The sequence below is a fragment of the Phacochoerus africanus genome, chromosome 1 (genome assembly GCF_016906955.1).
Source record: "Phacochoerus africanus isolate WHEZ1 chromosome 1, ROS_Pafr_v1, whole genome shotgun sequence".
NCBI classification, from domain to species: Eukaryota; Metazoa; Chordata; class Mammalia; order Artiodactyla; family Suidae; genus Phacochoerus; species Phacochoerus africanus.
Genome location: NC_062544.1, coordinates 150172660 through 150192942, shown reverse-complemented (window position 1 = coordinate 150192942; position 20283 = coordinate 150172660). Strand labels below are relative to the sequence as shown.

Here is a 20283-nt window from a genome sequence, read left to right as displayed (position 1 = left end):
CCCTATAAACCAGTGGGGTGTCAGAAGGGCTTGCTCTATGGGACTCTTGTTCCTGGGAGATTTTTTTGCCAATAGATGGACAGGCAGCTCAAAGGCCGTGGGGAAGTCATGTTGCGTTTAGAAAGGCCTCTGTGTCAGGGGTCTGCAGGCAGGCAGTTCCTAAGAACTCTGTCTCTGTAAGCCTCTAATTATTTATGAATGAATCTGAGAGGTAATAGCATTTTCACGCCATGGTTTACTCTGTAAACGCTGAGGATATGCACCAGAGGTGAGATTCTGGAATGGCAAACTTGGGATGGCTTCAGAGGTCACTGCTTGATGAATGAAAGAATAAAGACTGTCTGGCCGGAGAATAGGACTGAGGACGTGGTGGGGAGTGGGTGTTAGCATGGAAGATAGTTGTCAGAGGGCACTGGCCAGCAGCCCTCCTCTGCCCTGAAGGCCGATATCACTAGTGTGCTGCTTGGGTCCATTTAAATCAGACAATGGACATCTGGCCCATCTGTGGAAATGCTGGCAAAGGTGATGGGGGACCTTACCCCACTCTGCTTTCAGCTTCCTTTAGAGCAATCGTTCCTTTGTGTTCTGGATTCTTGAGTGACCTTTACAGTGGCTCGTACTCTCACAAAGCCCCTCAGGAATTAAGTCACTTGTATATAGCATAAGATCAAGAAGTGCCTTTACATTTTTGTCATCATAGCTTATATTGATATATTACCAAAGAATGTCCTTATGGGGGTCCATTTTGATCAGATGGATGAAACTTTCAGATCTGATTATAGAACCCTGGAAGTCTATTTATGGTTTTTTTTTCTTAGCTGTTTTTGTGCTCATCAGATTGTTCTTCACACTGGTCTGTATAGGTATAAATTAAGAAGATAAAAATAAAATACGACTTAGAAGTACATCAGGATAAAAACTACTGTAGCATCTAATAGTGTCTGCTCATATCACTGCCACGTGTATCCCCTTGATGAATACTCAGAGCCCTCAAGAAATTCTATTAAAGCGGGAAAATATTTATTCTAATTCATCAATTTTGAGGTACACATTTCCCCCATTTTAACCACCCTGAAATGTTTATAGGTCCTACAGTTAATGGCATCTTGCACTGATTTTTTTTTCTTTTTATAACTTGGTGCATCTTACAATAAACTGTATCAAGTTCTAGATTAGATTTGATAGGATGCAGTAAATGATATTAGTTATTGAATTAAGAAAGTTCATCCTCCTCATTCTTTCCTCTCTGCCCCAAGATGTACTTGTTGAATCCAGGTCATCCTTACACAGCAACTAGGAGCTTCCATATTATCTTCCTCCAGGGAGAACCAATGAAACATCTTTTTGTTTCTGCAGGTTTTTATTGAGAGAGAAGCAGATCTTCTAGCCTTGGATCCCTGACTACAAAAGGTGAGGTGGCGCCTGTTCCCTTCCTCATCCTTTCCCTTCCTGCAGCTTGGAGTCCCTCCAGTGGTACCTAGTTACTCTGACTGTCCCTGGAACCATTTCAGGGACCTGCTCATCCTCAGGCTTCTCCTAGAGCGATTTGCTAACATCGCCACTGACACGTCTCTGGGAAGGTTGGGGCGGGATGTCCCTTTGCTCTCCTGTGGGGAGAGTGACCAATTATTTCTCTGTCCTTGCAGATAGGATGCACTGTCTCAATGACCTGTAAGGGTCATCTCAGCATTTCCATCCCGTCTGTCCCCAAGGCTTCACGTTAGGGAGGAACTTGGGCCCTTTCTCAGGGTGCTGTGCCCCTTACAGCTGAAGGTGCTTCTTGTCCGAGATGGACAGTATTACCTAGCGTTATGCTAGCCTGAGGAACATGAATGACATCAAGAGTAACCAAGAGCTGTACCAGCAGTACACTGCCAAGGCCCCCAAGCTGCTGGCCCGCATCTCCAGGCTGCTCCTTGTTTGCCGGAATGCAGGCATTTCTGTACCCAAGGGCATCAGAAACATCTTTGAGTTCTCTTGGGAAGAGCTGATCACCGACCCCCTGATCCCTACCCCATCTGATATCCTGGGCCTGGAGATCAGCATTGGAGCCCCGCCTGAGGTGCTCATGGAACCTGCCCCTGTGCCGGCCCCCGTCCAAAAGAAGCCACCCCCACCAGCACCCCTGCTGCCGATGATGTCCGCCTCTACTGGGCCAGCCAAGTTCCCTATGCACCCTCCCCAACATGGCCACCAGGAGCTCTCCAGCCAGGAGACCCTGCAGAGGTTCCAGCGGCAGTCTATTCACCTGCTGACTGAGCTCCTCGCCCTGAAGATGAAGGCCATGTTGGAGTCCATATCTGGTAAGTCTACCAAGGCTGGCTTACCAGCTTCTTACTCATTTTCCCTGGGCCCTGAAGCATCTGGTGTGGGAATGCATGTGTGTGTCCACCACACCCACTCCAGACAAGTGTTGAGGATGTTCTGTGACAAGGTGGCAGCCAAACGTATGCTTTGCAAATGGACTCCTTCCTGCAACCATCCCTCTCTGTTCTCCACTTGGTCCTCACATTCCACCAGCTTTGCCAAGCCCAGATTGAGAAGTTGGCCATGGAGAATGGTGTGAAGTCAGAGGCATTGAAGGGTGGAGTTTGTAGAAATGATGCAGAGGCAGAGAGAGCAGCACCAAGGAGGAGGGCCTGTTGGTGGGTAGCATGACAGAGCCAAGCAGCTAGAACCAGGAAGAGTCAAATCTGGGTCTGTCCATAACAAGAGTGTCATCCAAGATCAGGGACATAAGCTGCATCAGCAATGGAGACTTCTGGATGCTGCCTTATTTTAAATACCAACAGCATCAATCCCCAAGCCTATGGGTAGGAAGAGAGGAAGGTAAAGTGCCACTGACAGATTCTGGGAGCTCAAGGCCTTTTCCCTAGGAACCCCTCCCACTTGCTCACCCTGGGGATAAGGCTTCACTCCCCCATATTTCCCTGGCCGTTTATGGAAGTCCTTTTCTAGAAGCAGTAGCCCATGCCAGAGGAAAATTAGTTGCCTTTGATGATTCCTTTTATAGGTGTCAACCCCCTGGACATTACAAGGCGCTTTGTAGAGGCCAGCCAGCTCCTGCACCTCAGCGCCAAGGAGATGGCTTTTGACTGCCTGATTGGCACCGTCAGGAAAAGTGGCTGTGGTGGTGGACAGATGGGGAAAGGTGCGTACTACAGTCTGTTTAGACGATGGAACATAATGAGAAGTGGAGATGAATCAAGCACTAAAGCATATAGATAACATAGATAAATTCAAAAAAATGTCAAGCAAAAAAAAAGTTATAGTAGGACACATTTGGTTTAATATAATAATAGCTTGCTTATGGTAGGTACATGATAGAGAGTGTAAGCACTAAAGCTGAAAGGGAATAATAGAGAGCTAGAAGAAGTGATCTTTGCAGAGGCGGGAGGATAACACCCTGGAATCTGAAAGACACAGTGGTTCAGTTGTATCTGTACTGCTGAATCTCTTAAGCCTGGTACATATACAGGTATTCATTTTGAATGCCTAAAAGTCCTCATTGTGAGGAGGTTTCATAGGGAAGCATAAAAAAATATATATCCCCTAACCGTTTGTCCTCACCTATAGTATCCATCCCATTTTGCATCTCTCCCTGTCCTCTGAATGAATGGCAGACTTTCCTTGACACTCAGAGGTTGAATATCTAATAATATACATATATATGTGTATTTATACAGTGCGAATAAATTACATAGTGAAATTGCAAAGCTCAGGGAAAATGTGGGATTTCATGAAGTTAGTGAAAGTAATGTTGACAGCTGCTGGGTGCCCACGCAGAGCCACTGATGAACAACAGGGAGTAGTAGAACAAGTTAACTACGAAGAACAGAAGAGTCGTCTAGGGTGACAACTCCATGGACAAAGGATGATTTGGTAATCAAAGGGTTAAAAATAAAAATGGCCGATATTTTTGCAAAAGGCAAGTATGAATGGACTCATGTTCTATTGCTGTCATACAACCACTTAGGAAAAAAGGAAATCACACTACCCGAAACAAATCAAGCCATTTTTATTTCTTATAAGAATTACAAAACACATAAACCAAAAAAAGAGTTCCCTGGTGGATAAGGATTTGATGTTTTTACAGCTGTGGTTTGGGTTCAGTCCCTGGCCTGAGAACTTTCACATGTTGCAGGCTCAGCCAAATAAATAAATAAATAAATAAATAAATAAATATTAGCATGTGCTTACAAAAATCAGTGAAATTTTGTTAAATACAAGATAGAGAAGGTTATTTTGATAAACATTGGTTTCCTTTTCCAAGATTAATACCAGTCAAGTATCCCCCCACTGTTTACTGTGAAATAGGGGTCTCTGTTTTAAGGGAATGTACTCTGCCTGTTTTGTCCAGGGTAAGCTGTGCCCTGATAACATGGGTCCTCTATTGTCCTCTAACTATGCAGGGAGTTATCAGCAGGCATGGAGTTTTGCATCCTGCACTGCCTGTAGGGCTTGGAGCTCCACCTCCTTGAGAGATAGCTGCCAAATGGTCTGTTGTGTGGGCAGGCCAGACCATGGGAGGGGTCCTGGTAGCCCTGGTCCAACCGCCTACCCTCAGGCTTGCACATGGTGCTCTCCTACCTCAATGTTATGTTCCCTTACCTTGGAAAGGTGTTAAGCATTTTGCAGAATCAACAGGCTTTCACCTGTGATGCAGTGGCTTTCCATAGCCTTCGTGGGTTGTTAACCTAGTGGATAAGAAGTTGCAGAGAGCCTGTCCAATTTGCTGGTTCTGCTGCATCAGCAGAGCACAGAGCAAGCCTCTCCATCACACACACACACCCCAGTAAATCTCTCTTACTTATCGGCATATCTGTTCCTGATGCTTCTCTCTTTAAATGAGCCTAGACTTTGAAAAGAAAATCTCAGTCACAAAGTATAAATGAGAGAGTGATCCATTTCTTTCAGAAATGCATCCATCCTAGAAGGACTTGAATTAGATAGCTCTCCCAGGGCTTTAACAAGAAGGTTCAAATTCTTGTTGATCTGTTTTGCATGAATTTTGCTCTTCTGAATCAAGTAACTGCTGAGATAGACCCAAACAATAACTGAGTCTGGAGTAGTTTCCTTGAAAGCTGTAACCAGAATATACCCTTTGCTAAGGTAGTGTTTCCTTAGTAATAAGAGTACTTCTTGCCTTTTCTCCTGTTCAGTACCTACTAGTCCTGGCTTGTCAGGAAAAAAAAGGGAAGAGAGATTACTCCTTAATTTTTAGTTGATGGCAATATTATTAAACAAAACAACAAAAGAAAGCAGATAATCTTGCCATCTTTATATAATAACTTTTTCACTTTTTCAGTTCCCTTTGTGACCCCTTCAACCCCCCTCTTTCTCTGTCTACATATTTTCTAAGAATACTGCAAATTTTCTGTTTCTTTTTCCCTTATTGAACAATGTTTTCCAATGTAGCTATATACATTTAATAACTGCCATTTTGAATGGGTGTAGACTCCTTCTCATGCTCATGTTCCATACTTAACCAAATGCTTAGGTTTCTAGGGTTTTTGTTAATAGTATAATGTGCATTGGAATAGGCAACTTTATGCACATTGTCTCTTGTCACTCTTGCATTGGTTATTAAGATTAATCTCCTAGGAGAGGGATTATTTGACAGAGTGTCTCAGTTCTTGCTAAATATTGCTTTCTCGATGAATGTTCTCTGTACCAGCAGGGTTGACTGGTTTTATTCCATCTTTCCCAGCCTTGGCTATTATTAATTCTTTTCTTTTGGTCTTAACTTCAGCCTTTGGAGCACTAGGGAATCTGGTTGTGCGTTTGCATCATCCAGTGTGCAGTCTGTGGGTATAGTTTTTGTCCACTTATGAGATCAGATTTGCCATTTTCTTTATGAATTTGAATAGGCAATGATAAATTGCTTAACATTTCATAACAACTTCATGCCCAACCAGTGAAATGACCATATTTGGGGGAAGAATAAGCACATGATTTGATGAAGTTTATGGAAGAGTGATCAAGTTTTTCCATGAATGAAGGGGTGCTAAATTTTCTTTTAAAAAATTTTTAGTGTAATTTTTAAATTGAAGTATAGTTGATTTACATTGTCTCAGGTGTACAGCAAAGTGATTCAAATATGTATATATTCTTTTTCAGCTTCTTTTCCAGTATAGGTTATTACAAGATAATGAGTATAGTTCCCTATGCTACCCAGTAGGTCTTTGTTGTTTATCTATTTTATATGTATAGCAATGAGTAAGTGTTAATCCCAGATAACTAATTTATCCCTTCACTCTCCCTTTCCCCTTTGGTAACCATAAGTTTATTTTCTATGTCTGAGAGCCTGTTTCTTTTTTATGAATAAGTTAATTAATTAATTTATTTAAACCATTTCTTAAAAATGAGGCTGTTTTGTTATAAAACCCACAACAGTTGTGAACATTTAACACTGTAAAAAGGTATATACAGGGACTATGAGTTCTCTGAGGAATATCCTAATAAACTCTAAGTTCATTTATATCACCGTAAAATTTTTAATTCTTTTTTTTTTTTTTGGTCTTTTTAGGGCTGCACCCACGGCATATGGAGGTTCCCAGGCTAGGGGTCCAGTCGGAGCTGTAGCCGCTGGTTTACACCACAGTCACAGCAACGCCAGATCCGAGCTGTGTTTGCGACCTACACCACAGTTCACGACAATGCTGGATCCTTGACCCACTGAGCGAGGCCAGGGATAGAACCCACAACCTCATGGTTCCTAGTCGGACTTGTTTCCACTGTGCCATGATGGTAACCCCAAAATTTTTAATTTTTAAGTGGTCAGATAAGACAGTGTGATTCTGCAAGAGACTGATCTGTTGTTGAAGAACCTTCTGATTTCTCTGGTTTGGTTAAGGGGAAACAGATTACTCTTAAGTTTTCTTCTAGCTGGCCCAGTGTTTATTTTCTTGATCAAGAGCATCAGTTATATCTGCATTTACCCTTAGGATAATGACACCTTTTGTGCCTGCTTTCTCCTCTCTGCTCTGGTGTCATTTCATTTTTGAGAGATACTGGGGTGGGGAAGGACCTTGTAGAGGGGAAATTTAAAGATTTCCCTTAATTACTCTGAGGCTTCTCCAGCATTAAAAAGTCTTTTTCAGAGGTCCTTTGTGGCTCGGTGGGTTAAGGATCCAAGGTTGTCACTGTGGTGTCTTAGGTCGCTGCTTTGGTGTGGGTTCAGTCCCTGACCCCTGAACTTCTGAATGCTGCGTGCATGGCCAGAAAAAAAAAAAAAAAAAGGTCTTTTTCCCCAGAATCTGGTGATTTTATAGCAATAGAGCGCTTTAGAATATCTGGTCTACCTTATGACTAGAACAAAAAGTCCGTCATTATCATTTTGGTTAAAAAGTAAATTAAAATTTAAAGCAGAATTCCCCTTTGTTCCATTCCAGAGTCCTCCACGAACATCTCAGCCGTGGGAGTGAACTCACCCTACCAGCTTGTCTACGAGTCTTCTACTGGTTGTCTGAGCTTTTCCCTCTCAAGCAGGAGGGAAATCAAGAAAAAAACAGGTAACAGTGATTCCCAGCAAGACCTTTTGTCCTATCTTTGGTGGTGGAGATGGGGTGGGGAGGGGTATAGATCTTCTACACAAGTTGATGAGATGGTTTGCTTTGGTTTTCTGATAGGAAGGATCTGTAGTTGCCCTGGCTGGAGCCCCAGCAGGTACTGACACATTCTTCCCCATAAGATGACATATCTCAGCCTAGTCACTCTACCATAGTCTCATCATTTGAATGTTTAACACCTCCATTTCTGTTACAGTGGTTCCCCTCACCTGGGGAAACATCCCTACCAAACCCACATCTTTCACCTTCTATGATGTTATCCTACACTCACCCCTCTGCTCTGAGAGGGACCTGTGTTATCCATACTCACCCAGCAAATGGGGGGAACCAGTAACTGAACAGAGGTGTTTGGATACCACAACTAACCATGTATCCCCAACTGGATCAGTTTCTGTGGGCAGAAAAAAGAGAGATAGAGTGCAGTCCTCTTCCATTGCAGAAGCCACACCACAGAGGGAAAGGCTTAAGGGAAAGGCAGGAGGAAGGTGAGTCAGAACAGTATAGCCGTGGTTGCACAACCGGAAGTTTGGAGAAAAGATGAGTTGGGACTGAAGAGAACAGAGAAGGCCTTGTGGAACTTCCAAGTCCCCCAGGCTATGATGGCAGTGTGGTGGGGTTAGGGAGGGACTGCATTCACAAAGCAGTGGTGGGAGGTTGCATGTAAGGTTTGGATGCTCAAAGACTGTCTAGTGATCCCTACAGATGCTGGAAGTAAGCTAGAAGTTGAGAAGCTTGGATTTTATTCCCGAGCCCACCCCAAATGGCTATGGGATTTGCCTTCCTCAAGGCCTCTCTCTTCATATCAAGTTGACCTTGTAGCCTTTCAGACAGTGAACAAATGCTTATTGAACAGTTGCTAGTTGTCAGTCACTGTTCTGAATGCTGGGAGTGTACATGTGGACTCTGAAACAAAGAACACCTTCCCTGATGGAGCTGACATCCTTGGCCTTGTTCCCTGTATTCCTTAATCTCTGTTGGTGCATTTTCTCACACTTTGAGTATCACTTCCAACATCCCACATTATATGCTCCTGGCTTATTGTATCCAGTCCTGAGCTGGCCCTAAATCAATGTGGTCACTGTGAGGGGAAAAAAAGTATCCTCAGGACACCCAGTGAGTTTATGATTTTTTCCTTCTTAATGACCTCAAGGGTGATGCCTTGAGTAAGACCATTGCAAACAAAAGTTACATATATCTCTTGGCCTCTCTGTCTATGTGGCTGTTTTCCTCTGCCACCAGAGGATGGGATCACTTCATGATGTTGCATCACTCTCACTAGGATGTGTTCAATAATGCTGCATTTCTTATAGGTTCCTGACGTTTAGGAATTATTCTCACACATGCATGCTAGGATGGGTGGTTAGACTTCCCTAATAGTTTATAAGTAACTCTGTGTCCTGGCTTGCCCAGGAAAATCCCAGTTTATGCTTTTGTCCTGGCATAATTTTTTTTTCTTTTTTTTTTTTTTGCTATTTCTTTGGGCCACTCCCACAGCATATGGAGGTTCCCAGGATAGGGGTCGAATTGGAGCTGTAGCCACCAGCCTACGCCAGAGCCACAGCAACGCGGGATCCGAGCCGCGTCTGCAACCTACACCACAGCTCATGGCAACACCGGATCGTTAACCCACTGAGCAAGGGCAGGGACCGAACCCGCAACCTCATGGTTCCTAGTCGGATTCGTTAACCACTGCACCACGACGGGAACTCCTGTCCTGGCGTAATTATTAATTTCACTCACTTTCAGTCTGACGTACCCTAGCTTGAAGAACATATTGTAGAATCATTGTGCTTTTAAGTCACTTTGAGTTGGGATTTCTGCTAAGTGATGCACATGTGCTGTCACATCTTGCCCGCTAGTCCCTCTTGCAGTTCTAGGGCCATTCAGACTTGGACCAGTCAAGCTCCAGGAGTTGGACCTACTCCAGCCATTTCTGAAGAGTAGTCCAGCTTTACAAGAAAATAACTGAGAGAAGTCTGTCAACAGTGATTCCTGGTTGTCACACTCAGGGACTCAAAATAACTAGGGAAGTGCCAGAAATGGATGCTCAGGGCAGAAGATGATCTAGAAGGTGGCTGGGCCTCAGGGTCAAGTCTCTGGTCTGCTGACAGGAGGCGTTAGGGAAAGGATCCAGGAGCAGTCAACGTGGCATATACCAGAGATGGTCTACAAGCACCAGCCACAACCTCCAATGATTGGCCAACAGTGAGGAAGACTCCACTCTGAAACCTTCAGGAATCAGTAGGAGCCTAAGAAATACTCCTGGCCTAAAACCACATTTTATGTTTTGAAACCAATGTGAAGTTGAGCCTCCATCTGTCAAGGGAGAGCATGTGGCTCCAGCCAGGTAGGCAGCAGAGGCTCAGAAGCAGTCAGAACCTGAATAGATGCTTCTGGAAATTCAACCATATGGAAGACTACCTCCCCGATTTTATATACCACATCCTCATGCCACCTAATACTTGCAGTGGGGGACAGCTGTGAGAATAACTGAAACACAAAACATTACTATCCACAGATTGGAGCAGGCAGAAGCAAGAATCAATAAACTCAAAGACAGGACAATGGAAATTATTGAATCTGAAGAACAGGAAGAGAAAATATTGAAGAAAAATGAACAGAACCTGGGGACCTGTGGACACTATCAAATGGCTTATGCATGTGGGAGTCCCAGAAGAGGAAGAGAGAGGGAGAGGCAGAGAAAATATTTAAAGAAATAATGGCTAAAAATTTCCCAAATTTGATAAAAGACATGAATATAAACATCAGAGAAGCTCAACAGACTCCCAGAAAGATGAGCTCAAAGAAACCCACACCAAGACACATTATTATCAAACTTTCAAAAGACAGAATCTTGAAAGTAGCAAAAGAGGTGAATCTTCACATACAAGGAATCTCAATAAGCTCATCAATAAGTTTCTCATCAGAATTTGGAGGATATAAGGCACAGAGCCAATACATTTAAAATGGTCGGATAAAAAAACTTGTCAGCTAAGAATCCTGAATCTAATAAAACTGGCCTTCAAAATAAGGGAGACGTTAAGACATTCCAGATAAACAAAACCTGAGGGAGTTAATGACCACTAAATCTGTACTGCAGGAAATGCTCACGGGATTCCCGCAAGGTAAAATGAAAGGATACTAGACAGTACTTTGAAGTAAATAAAGATAATACATGAGAAATCATAAAAGCTAGTATTACTGTAACAGTGGTTTGTAACCACACTTTTTGTTTTTCTACATTATTTAGGAGACAAATATAAAGAAAAAATTATTAGTATAAAAGTCAGAATTACTGTTTAGTTTGTAACTGCACATCTTATTTTCTACATAACTTGAAAGATTAATGCATTTTAAGTAATTTTTTTTTTCTTTTTAGGGCCATATCTGCAGCCTATGGAGGTCCCCAGGCTAGGAATCAGAGCTACAGCTACCAGCCTATGCCATGGCCACAGCAACATGGGATCTGAGCTGCATCTTCGACTTACACCACAGCTCATGGCAATGCTGGATCCCTGACCCACTGAGTGAGGCCAGGGATTAAACCCACATCCTGTGGATACTAGTCAGAATTGTTTCTGCTGCACCACAGCGGGAACTCCAATAATTGCTAATTTATGTTTGGGGGCACACAGTATAAAAAGATGTAATTTTATGACATGAACAACTGAAAGTGGTGGGGATAAAGCTGTAAAGGAGGAGAGTTTTTTTGTGTTATTGAAGTTAAGCTAGTAAAATTCAAATAAGAGTGTTATAACTTTAGGATGTTAAATGTAATCCTCATGGTAATCATAAAATAATTATGCAGTATTACAGAAAAAGAAGTGAGAGGAGTTCCCGCTGTGATGCAATGGGATTGGCAGTGACTCTGGAGTGCTGGGATGCCGGTTCAATCCTTGGCCTAGCATAGTGGGTTAAGGTTCTGGTGTTGTTGCAGCTGCAGTGTAGATTGAAACTGTTGCTTGGATCTGATCTCTGGCCTGGGAACCCATGTGCTGCAGGGCCACCACAAAAGAAAAAAGAAATGAGAGAAATTTTAAAATTTCACTACAAAAAGGGCAGCTAAACACAAATGAAGACATTGTACAGATGTGAAGAACAAAAATCTATAATGAGGCATATAGAAAATAAAAAACCACAATGACAGAAGTGAGTCCCTTTGTATCAATAATTCTTTATATGTAAATGGATTAAATTTTGCAGTCAAAAGACAGAAATTGGCAGAATGGATAGAAACTCATGATCCAACTATAGGCTGTGTATAAGAGACGCACTTGTGATCCAAAGACAAAAGTGGGTTTGAATATTAGAATATGGAAGAAGATATTCCATGCCAGCAGAAACCAAAAGAGAGTAGATGTGGCTATACTAATACTAGATAAAATATGCTTTAAATCAGAAAAGCTAATAAGAGACAGAGGAACATTCTATGTTAATGAACGTTTCAGTACAGCAAGAAGATATGACAGGAGTTTCTGTGTGGCTCAGTGGGTTAAGATCTGATGTTTTCACTGCAGTAGCTCAGGTCATTGTGGCATAGGTTCGATCCCCGGCCCAGGAACTTCCACATGCTAAAGGCAGGGCCAATAAAAGAATATATGACAGTTATAAACATTTATATACCTCATGACAGACCATCAAAATATACCAAGCAAAAACTGACAGATTGAAGAACAGATATAGACAGTCATACAATAGTAGTTGGAGACATCACTAACCCATTCACAAAAATGAATAGAACACCAGAGAGAAGGAATTATATAAAGACACAAACAACACAATAAATCAACTAGAACTAACAGACATGTGCAGAACACAAGCAAAACAATAAAAATAGAATGCTTATTCTTCTTAAGTGCATGTGGAATGGATATTTTCTAGGATAAGTCATATGTTAGGCCACAAGTTAAGTCTCAATAGATTAAAAGAGATAGATGTCATATAAAGTATTTCCCCCAGTCGCAATGAGATGAAGTTAGAAAGCAGTAACAGAAGGAAAAATGAAAAATTCACAGAATTGTGGAAATTAACATGTGCTTAAACAACCATTGGGTCAAAGAAAAAATTCACGGGGAACTAGAAAATAGCATTGGACAAATATGAGGGAGGTTCCTCAGAAAACTAAATATAGAACTACCCTATGATTCAGCAATCCCACTCCTGGGCATATATCTGGACAAAACTATAGTTTACTCTGTATTCATTGCAGCACTATTCACAATAGCAAGACAGGGAAACAATCTAAATGCCCATCGACAGATGAATGGATTAAGAAGATATGGTACATATATACAATGGAATACTACTCAGCCATAAAAAAGAATGAAATAATGGAGTTCCTGTTGTGGCTCAATAGTAACAAACCTGACTAGTATCAATGAGGATGCAGGTTTGATCCCTGGCCTTGCTCAGTGGGTTAAGGATCTGGCATTACCATGAGCTGTGGTGTAGGTTGCAGATGTGCCTCAGATCCCAAGTTGCCATGGCTGTGATGTAGGCTGGCAGCTACAGCTCTGTTTCAACCCCTAGCCTGGGAACTTCCATATGCCACAGGTGCGGCCCTAAAAAGACAAAAAGAAAAAGAATGAATAATGCCATTTGCAGCAATGTAGGTATAACTAGAGATTATTATACTAAGCAAATTAGGTAAAAAAGAGAAAGACAAATATCATATGATATCACTTATATGTAGAATCTGAAATAGGGCACAAGGAGTTCCTGTTGTAGCTCAGCAGGTTAAAATTCTGACCAGTATCCTTGAGGATGTGGGTTCATTCCTTGGCCTTGCTCAGTGGGTTAAAGAATCCGGCATTGTGGTGTAGGTTGCAGATGTGGCTTGGAACTGGCATTGCTGTGGCTTGGCATAGGCTGGCAGCTGCAGCTATGATTTAACCCCCTTGCCTGAGAACTTCCATATACAATGGGTGGCCCTAAAAAGACAAATAAATAAATAAAATAGAACATATGAACCTATCTACAAAACAGAAACAGATTCACAGACGTAGAGAACAGACTTGTGGTTGCCAAGGTGGGGGAGTAGAATGGACAGGGAGTTTGGGGGTAGTGGATGCAAACTATTACATTTAGAATGGATAAGCAATGGGGTCCTTCTGTACAGCACAGGGAACTTTATCCAGTCTCTTGGAATATAACATGATAGAAGATAGTACGAGAAAAAGAATATGTGTATATATATATATGCATGACAGGGTCCCTATACCATACAGCAGAAATTGACAAAACACTGTAAATCAACTATATTTTAATTTAAAAAGTGAAAGTGGGGGTTCCCATTGTGGCTCAATGGGTTACAAACCCAACTAGTATCCATGAGGATGTAGGTTCAATCCCTGGCCTTGCTCAGTAGGTTAAGGATATGACGTTGCTGTGAGCTGTGGTATAGGTTGCAGACTCGGCTCAGATCTGGTGTTGCTTTGGCTGGGGCACAGACCAGCAGCTGCAGCTCCAATTTGACCCCTAGCCTGGGAACTTCCATTTGCCACAGGTGCAGCCTGAAAAAAAAAAAAAAGAAAATGAAGACATAACAAAACTTATGGGATATAATGGAAGCAGTGCTAAAGGGGAAATTTATAGCTATATATGCTTAAATTAAAAGGCAAGAAAGATCTCAAGTAAACAATCTAACTTTACAACTTAAGGAGCTAGAAAAAGAAAAATAACTAAACCCAAAGCTAGAGAAGGAAGGAAAGAATAAAGATTAGAGCAAAAATAAACTAAATAGTAGAAAAACACCAGATAAAATCAGTAAGACCAAAGATTGATTCTTTGAAAAGGTCAGCACAATTGACAAATCTTTAGCTAAATGGACTAAGAAATGAAGGAAGGAAGGAAGAAAGAAAACAAATTCAAGCTGCTAAAATCAGAATTGACAGTGGAACACTACTGCTGATTCTAAAAAGGATTATCAAAGAGTACTATGTACAATTGCATGCCAACCAATTGGATAATCTACACGAAATGGACACATTCCTAAAACACAATACATGCTTAGATTAAATCATGAACAGAAAATTTGAACGGACCTTTGAAAACCAAAGAGATTGAATCAATAATTAAAAACACTCTCCTGGAGTTCCCGTCGTGGCTCAGACAAATGAATCTGACTAGTATCCTTGAGGACGCAGGTTCAATCCCTGGCCTTGCTCAGTGGGTTAAGGATCCAGCATTGCCGTGAACTGTGGTGTAGGTCACAGACATGGCTCGATCCCACATTGCTGTGGCTGTTGTGTAGGCCTGTGGCTACAGCTCTAATTTGACCCCTGGCCTGGGAACCTCCATATGCTACAGGTACAGATCTAATGAGGCAAAAAAAAAAAAAAAAATTCTCCTAACAAAGAAAATCCCTGATAACTTCATTGTTGAATTCTACCAGACATTTAAAGAACTAACACCAGTCATTCTAAAAATTTTTCTAAAAAATTGAAGATGGAGTACTTTTCAGCTCATTCTATGAGGCTACATTGCCCTGATACCAGAGTCAAAGAACTAAAGAAATCTACAGATTGATATACCCAATGGACATTGATTCTTAACAAAATATTAGCAAACAGAAATCAGCAGCATATTAAAAGGATTATATAACAAGACACCAAATGGGATTTACTCCTGGAATGCAAGCATGGTTCAACATATAAAACTCAGTTAGTGTAATTCACTGTATTAACAGAACGTGATCCGCTCAGTTGATGCAGTGGAAGCATTGGACAAAACTCAACTTTCTTTCATGATGAAACACTGAACAAGTTAGGAATAGAAGGAAACTAACTTTCATAAAATAAAAGCCACATAAGAAAACCCTGCAGTGAACATCATATTCAATGGTGAAAGATTGAAAGCTTTTCTTTTAAGACTGGAAACAAGCAAGGATGCCTGCTTTTACCACTTCTCTTCAACATATTGCAGGAAATTTCAACCAGAGTAATTAGGCAGGGAAAATAAGTGAAAGACATCCAAATTTGAAAGAAAGAATTAAAATTATCTGTTTGCAGATGATGCAATCTTACATGAAGAAAATCCTAACTATTCTACACAAGAGAAACTATTAGAACTAATAAATGAATTCATCAAATTAGCAGCCTACAAAATCAGACACAAAAATCAGTTGCATTTCTATACATGAACAGTGAAAAATCTGAAAAGGAAATTATGAAAACAATTTCACTTCCAATAGTAGCAAAAAGAATAAAACACCTAGAAATTAACCAAAGGGGTGAAAGACTCATACAATGAAAACTACAAAACATTGGTGTAAGAAATGAAAGACATAAATAAGTGGAAGCAGATTCCATGTTCATGAATTGGGAGATTTAATATTGTTAAAATGTTAGTATAACCCAAAATGGTCTAAGATTCAATGCAGTTGCTATCAAAATCCCAATGACATTTTTTGAAGAAAGAAAAACTCATCCTAAAATTCATAAGGAATCTAAAGGGAACCCCCAAATAGCCAAAAAAAAAAAATCTTGAACAACAAAACTGTAAGACTCACATTTCTTGATTTTAAAACTTACTACAAAGTTATGGTAATCAAAACTGTGGTATTAGTAAAGTGACACTGAGACCAATAGAATAGAAAGAGCCTAGAAATAAATCTTTCCATACATGATCAAATGACTTTTGACAAGATTTCAAGACCATTCAGTGTCTTCTCAACAAATGGTACTAGGAAAACTGCATATTCACAAGCAAAAGAATGAAGTTGAATCCTTACCTAACACCATATATAAATAAGTCAAAATGACTTAAATGTAAGACATGAAACAATAAAACCCTTTGAAGATAACATAGGACAAAAGGGTCATGACATTGGATTTTGCATTGATTTCATGGATATGATACCAAAGGCATAGGCCAAGAAAGAAAAAATAGACAAATTGTACTTCATGAAAAAAATTTTTAATTTTGTCTTTCAAGGACAAAATACAACCTAATTTGAAAATGGACAAAGGACTTGAATAGTCATTTCTCCAAAGAAGATACACAGATGGCCAATAAAAATATGAAAAGATGTTCAACATCACTAACCACTGGGGAAATGGAAATCAAAATTACAGTGAGATACTACTTCACTCTCAGTAGGATGATTACTATTAAAAAAAAAGACAAAAAAACAAGTATTGGCAAAGATATTGCAACCCTTGTGTAGCATTGGTGGGAGTGTAAAATGGAACAGCTGTGTTTACTGTGGAAAACAGTATGGCAGTTCCTTAAAAATTAAACATAGAATTACCATGTGCTCCAGTAATTTCACTTCTGGGCATTTACCCCAAAGAAGAGAAAGCAGGGCCTCAAAGAGCTATTTGCACACATGTTCATAGCAGCATTATTCACAGTATGTAAAACATGGATGCAACTTGTGTCCATCAATAGTGATGGATAAAGAAAATGTGGTCTGTACATATTATGGAATATTATTCAGCCTTAAAAAGGAAGTGAATTCTACAGTATGTTATAATGTGGGTGAACTTTGAGGACATTTATGCTACATGAAATAAGCCATTCACAGAAATACAAATACCAGAGTTCCCTTCGTGGCACAGTGGTTAATGAACCCCACTAGGATCCATGAGGACACTACTTCAATCCCTGCCTCAGTGAGTTAAGGATCCAGTGTGGCCATGAGCCGTGGTGTAGGTCACAGATGTGACGTGGATCTGGCATTGCTATGGCTGTGGTGTAGGCTGGCGGCTATGGCTGCAATTCGACCCCTAGCCTAGGAACCTCCATATTCCATGGGTGCAGGCCTAAAATAGCAAAAAACAAAAAACAAATACTGTATGATTCCATTTATACAAGGTACTTAGAGTATTCAAAACCTTAAAGACAGTAGATTGGCAGTTACCAGGGACTGTGGGGAGGGGAGAATGGGGGAATGATCACTACAGTTTCAATTTTACAAGATGGAAAGAGTTATGGGAATAGATCGTGATAATGTTTGTGCAGCAAGGTGAAAGTATTTAATACCACTGAACCAGACTCTTAAAATTAAGTTGGAACTCTGCCCACTGATTCTCTTAGCAATGTATTGGATAAATCTCTTCTAATCAACTTCCTAAAAATAATTAAGTTGCTAATCGCATTCCACTTCTCAGTCAATACACTCTGCCCTCTGCTGAGGCTGAGATAAGCCAACATCAGAGAAATGTTGAAGTCAAATGAGACAGAATTGAGACTCTTTGTCTTTAATCAGATATATCAAAAGGGAATCCCTTCAGGGTCCACGGCAGTCAAGTGTATGCTCCCCCTGCCCAGAACCAGGCCACCCTTGGGGGAAACGTGGCTGGATTCATCACTCTTGGCACACACTCCATTGACTCACAGAGTGATGTCTCAGTTTTATAAGTGACCTGCTGGGGTTTCCAATCCCTGGAATGATTCCCCCAATTATTTTGACTCTCAAGGGATGCTGTTCTCCTGCCCACTGCCCCCTGCCTCCCTGCCCGGGGTGAACATGACTTCTTGAGAAACTGTTTTCTAAAACCCCTTACTAACCTCTTCATACCCAACTACAGGCAAGAATTTAGAAGAGGTGGTCATGACATCCTCGCCGAGAGGAGGGGAGACCTCCGCCTCTGATGTTGTAGAGTTCAGCGACCCCTGCCCTGAAGCTCGGGAGAAGCTGCAGGAGATGTGTCGCCTCATGTGAGCACCTTGGTGGTTGAGGGGAAGTGGGAAGGGAGGAGAGTGTGTGTGAAGGGAGATTGATGGACCTGTCAGCTACCCAGTGCCCCCACGACAGTGACAGGGTGATGGCCATGCCTCATGCTGATGGCCCCAGGCCTTCCCCGCTCACAGTCCTTTTCAGTCCTTTGAAATCTTGTCAAACCTGAGGAAGTCGGGTTTATGCCCATTTCGAAGATCAGGAAACAGAGATACTCTGAGTACACCATAAAGCACTGCTTGAGCTCCCAAGCTCAGAAGGCCTGACTCCAGAGCAGTGCTCTTTGCATCTTTACCAGTGAGACCCCTCTTCATGGGGCTTCTTACAGTTTAAACAACCTTAAGGTTAAGAATGTTTGTTTCTTACCATAATTTGTCAAATGTTCTCCTAGGAAAAAAGAAACACCTCTCAAACAAAAAACATTGACATAGGTGATAAATGATATTTATGATTTTGTGGGTCCCACTAGTCCTGGCATATGAGTCTGCATTTCTCCAAGGTCTGGACCATGGGCCATAAAGGACTTCAAACGTAGTCACATCTAAGCCACACCAGCACAAAAGTTGGAGATCAGGCAAGGGCTTGCCTGGGAGTGGTATGAGGACCTTCCTAGTTCTTCCTAAAAGCACTGCCTGTAGGAGGAGGGGTTGGAGTGGGGACAGGAAGGGGATGGGACTCTTGGGAGCTAGAGGGGAGCTGTAGAGAGCCTTCCTGGTGAGTGAGAGCTGAGTGGCTAGAAAATATGCTGGTCTCTCTTCCCTGCAGAGATGCTGAAAGGGTCTCGTGGAAAGGGAGGAATATCTTCTACCCCATGATCTTACGCAACTACAAGGCAAAGATGCCCTCTCATCTAATGCCAACCATAAAAGGGGATGCTCAGACCCTGAGCTCCCACCCCCCTCACCCCCCAGTGGCTCAGACTTCCACTCCTACCCCTCACCAGCCTCCTGCCCACCACCTTCACTTGGGCCGGCATTCTCAGGAGTGGAAGGGACCCAAGAAGTCCATCAAGTTGCATTACACCTTCTATGATGGGTCCTCCTTCGTTTAGTATCCTTTTATTTGGTGCTGCTCTTTCTCCCCAGTAACTCAGCCCAGAGAACTCCAGGACGTGAAAAAGCCAGAATATTTACTTGGCCTCTCAATTGATCAGAGAATCCTGGTGATAGCTCTTCCAGGGTATTAAGTTTGTCTAGGGCAGAGGAAGGATACTCAGAGTTAAGCCTCAAGTTCAGTCCCCATGAACCAGAACATACCAAATGGGCTGTCTGTGAGCAGGTGCCACATTGGGGGTGCAGCAGCAGTCTCTGCCTTCGAGGCTTTCCCGGGTGAGAAGAGGTTAGAGACACAGAACAGTTCATCTCTAGATGTGAGAAGGTAGGAGACCCTCACTGCTGGGGGGCTCTTCATCCTTTTGTCCCTGGATTAGTGGGTGAGTCCTATGGTTCTCGCATACTTCACCCCAAAGGTCCATGTATTTGGAGTTTAACCTACGCCCCAGTTACCCCACCTGGTGTGTGCCTGGCTTGCTCTGCAGCTGAGGCCTATCTCTGTTCGTGAGCACGTGAGCAGCTAGGTGCCTATCTAGGGGTATGCAAGTGGTACAGGGGGACACATTTCCTCTTCAAGAATCTGGCAGAAGTTATAGAAATATGCACTGATACACATGCATGTAAAACATTTCCTGTGATTGCAGGGCATCAGCAGACCTCCAAAGCTTATCTATGGACCTGAATTTCAGAACTCTAGATTTTGGAAAACTAAGATTTCTAATATGCAAATCCTCTTTGAAAGGTAGAGGCTGAGGGTTATGTATATTTTAAACTGAATGGATTCAGATTGCTTTCTTATCTTTTTTTGTCTTTTTTTTTGTCTTTTGTCCTTTTAGTGACGCACCCATGTTCATATGGAGGTTCCCAGGCTAGGGGTCAATTGGAGCTGTTGCTGCCGGCCTATGCCATAGCCACAGAAACTTGGGATCTGAGCCACATCTGCAACCTATACCACAGCTCACAGCAACACCGGATCCTT

General features: G+C 41.9%; 1 protein-coding gene across 1 annotated transcript in view; it reads left to right on the top strand.

Moving 5' to 3' along the window:
* Positions 1-1650: 1650 nt before the first annotated feature.
* Positions 1651-20283, top strand: part of C1H3orf20 (chromosome 1 C3orf20 homolog) — a 106066-nt gene continuing 87433 nt past the window's right edge. Inside the window, exons 1-5 of the mRNA XM_047754637.1 lie at positions 1651-2303; positions 3014-3151; positions 7395-7520; positions 18104-18233; positions 19018-19302. Of these exons, the coding sequence (XP_047610593.1) occupies positions 1829-2303; positions 3014-3151; positions 7395-7520; positions 18104-18233; positions 19018-19302 (1154 nt within the window). The 5' untranslated portion in view covers positions 1651-1828. The remainder of the gene's footprint in view (positions 2304-3013; positions 3152-7394; positions 7521-18103; positions 18234-19017; positions 19303-20283) is intronic.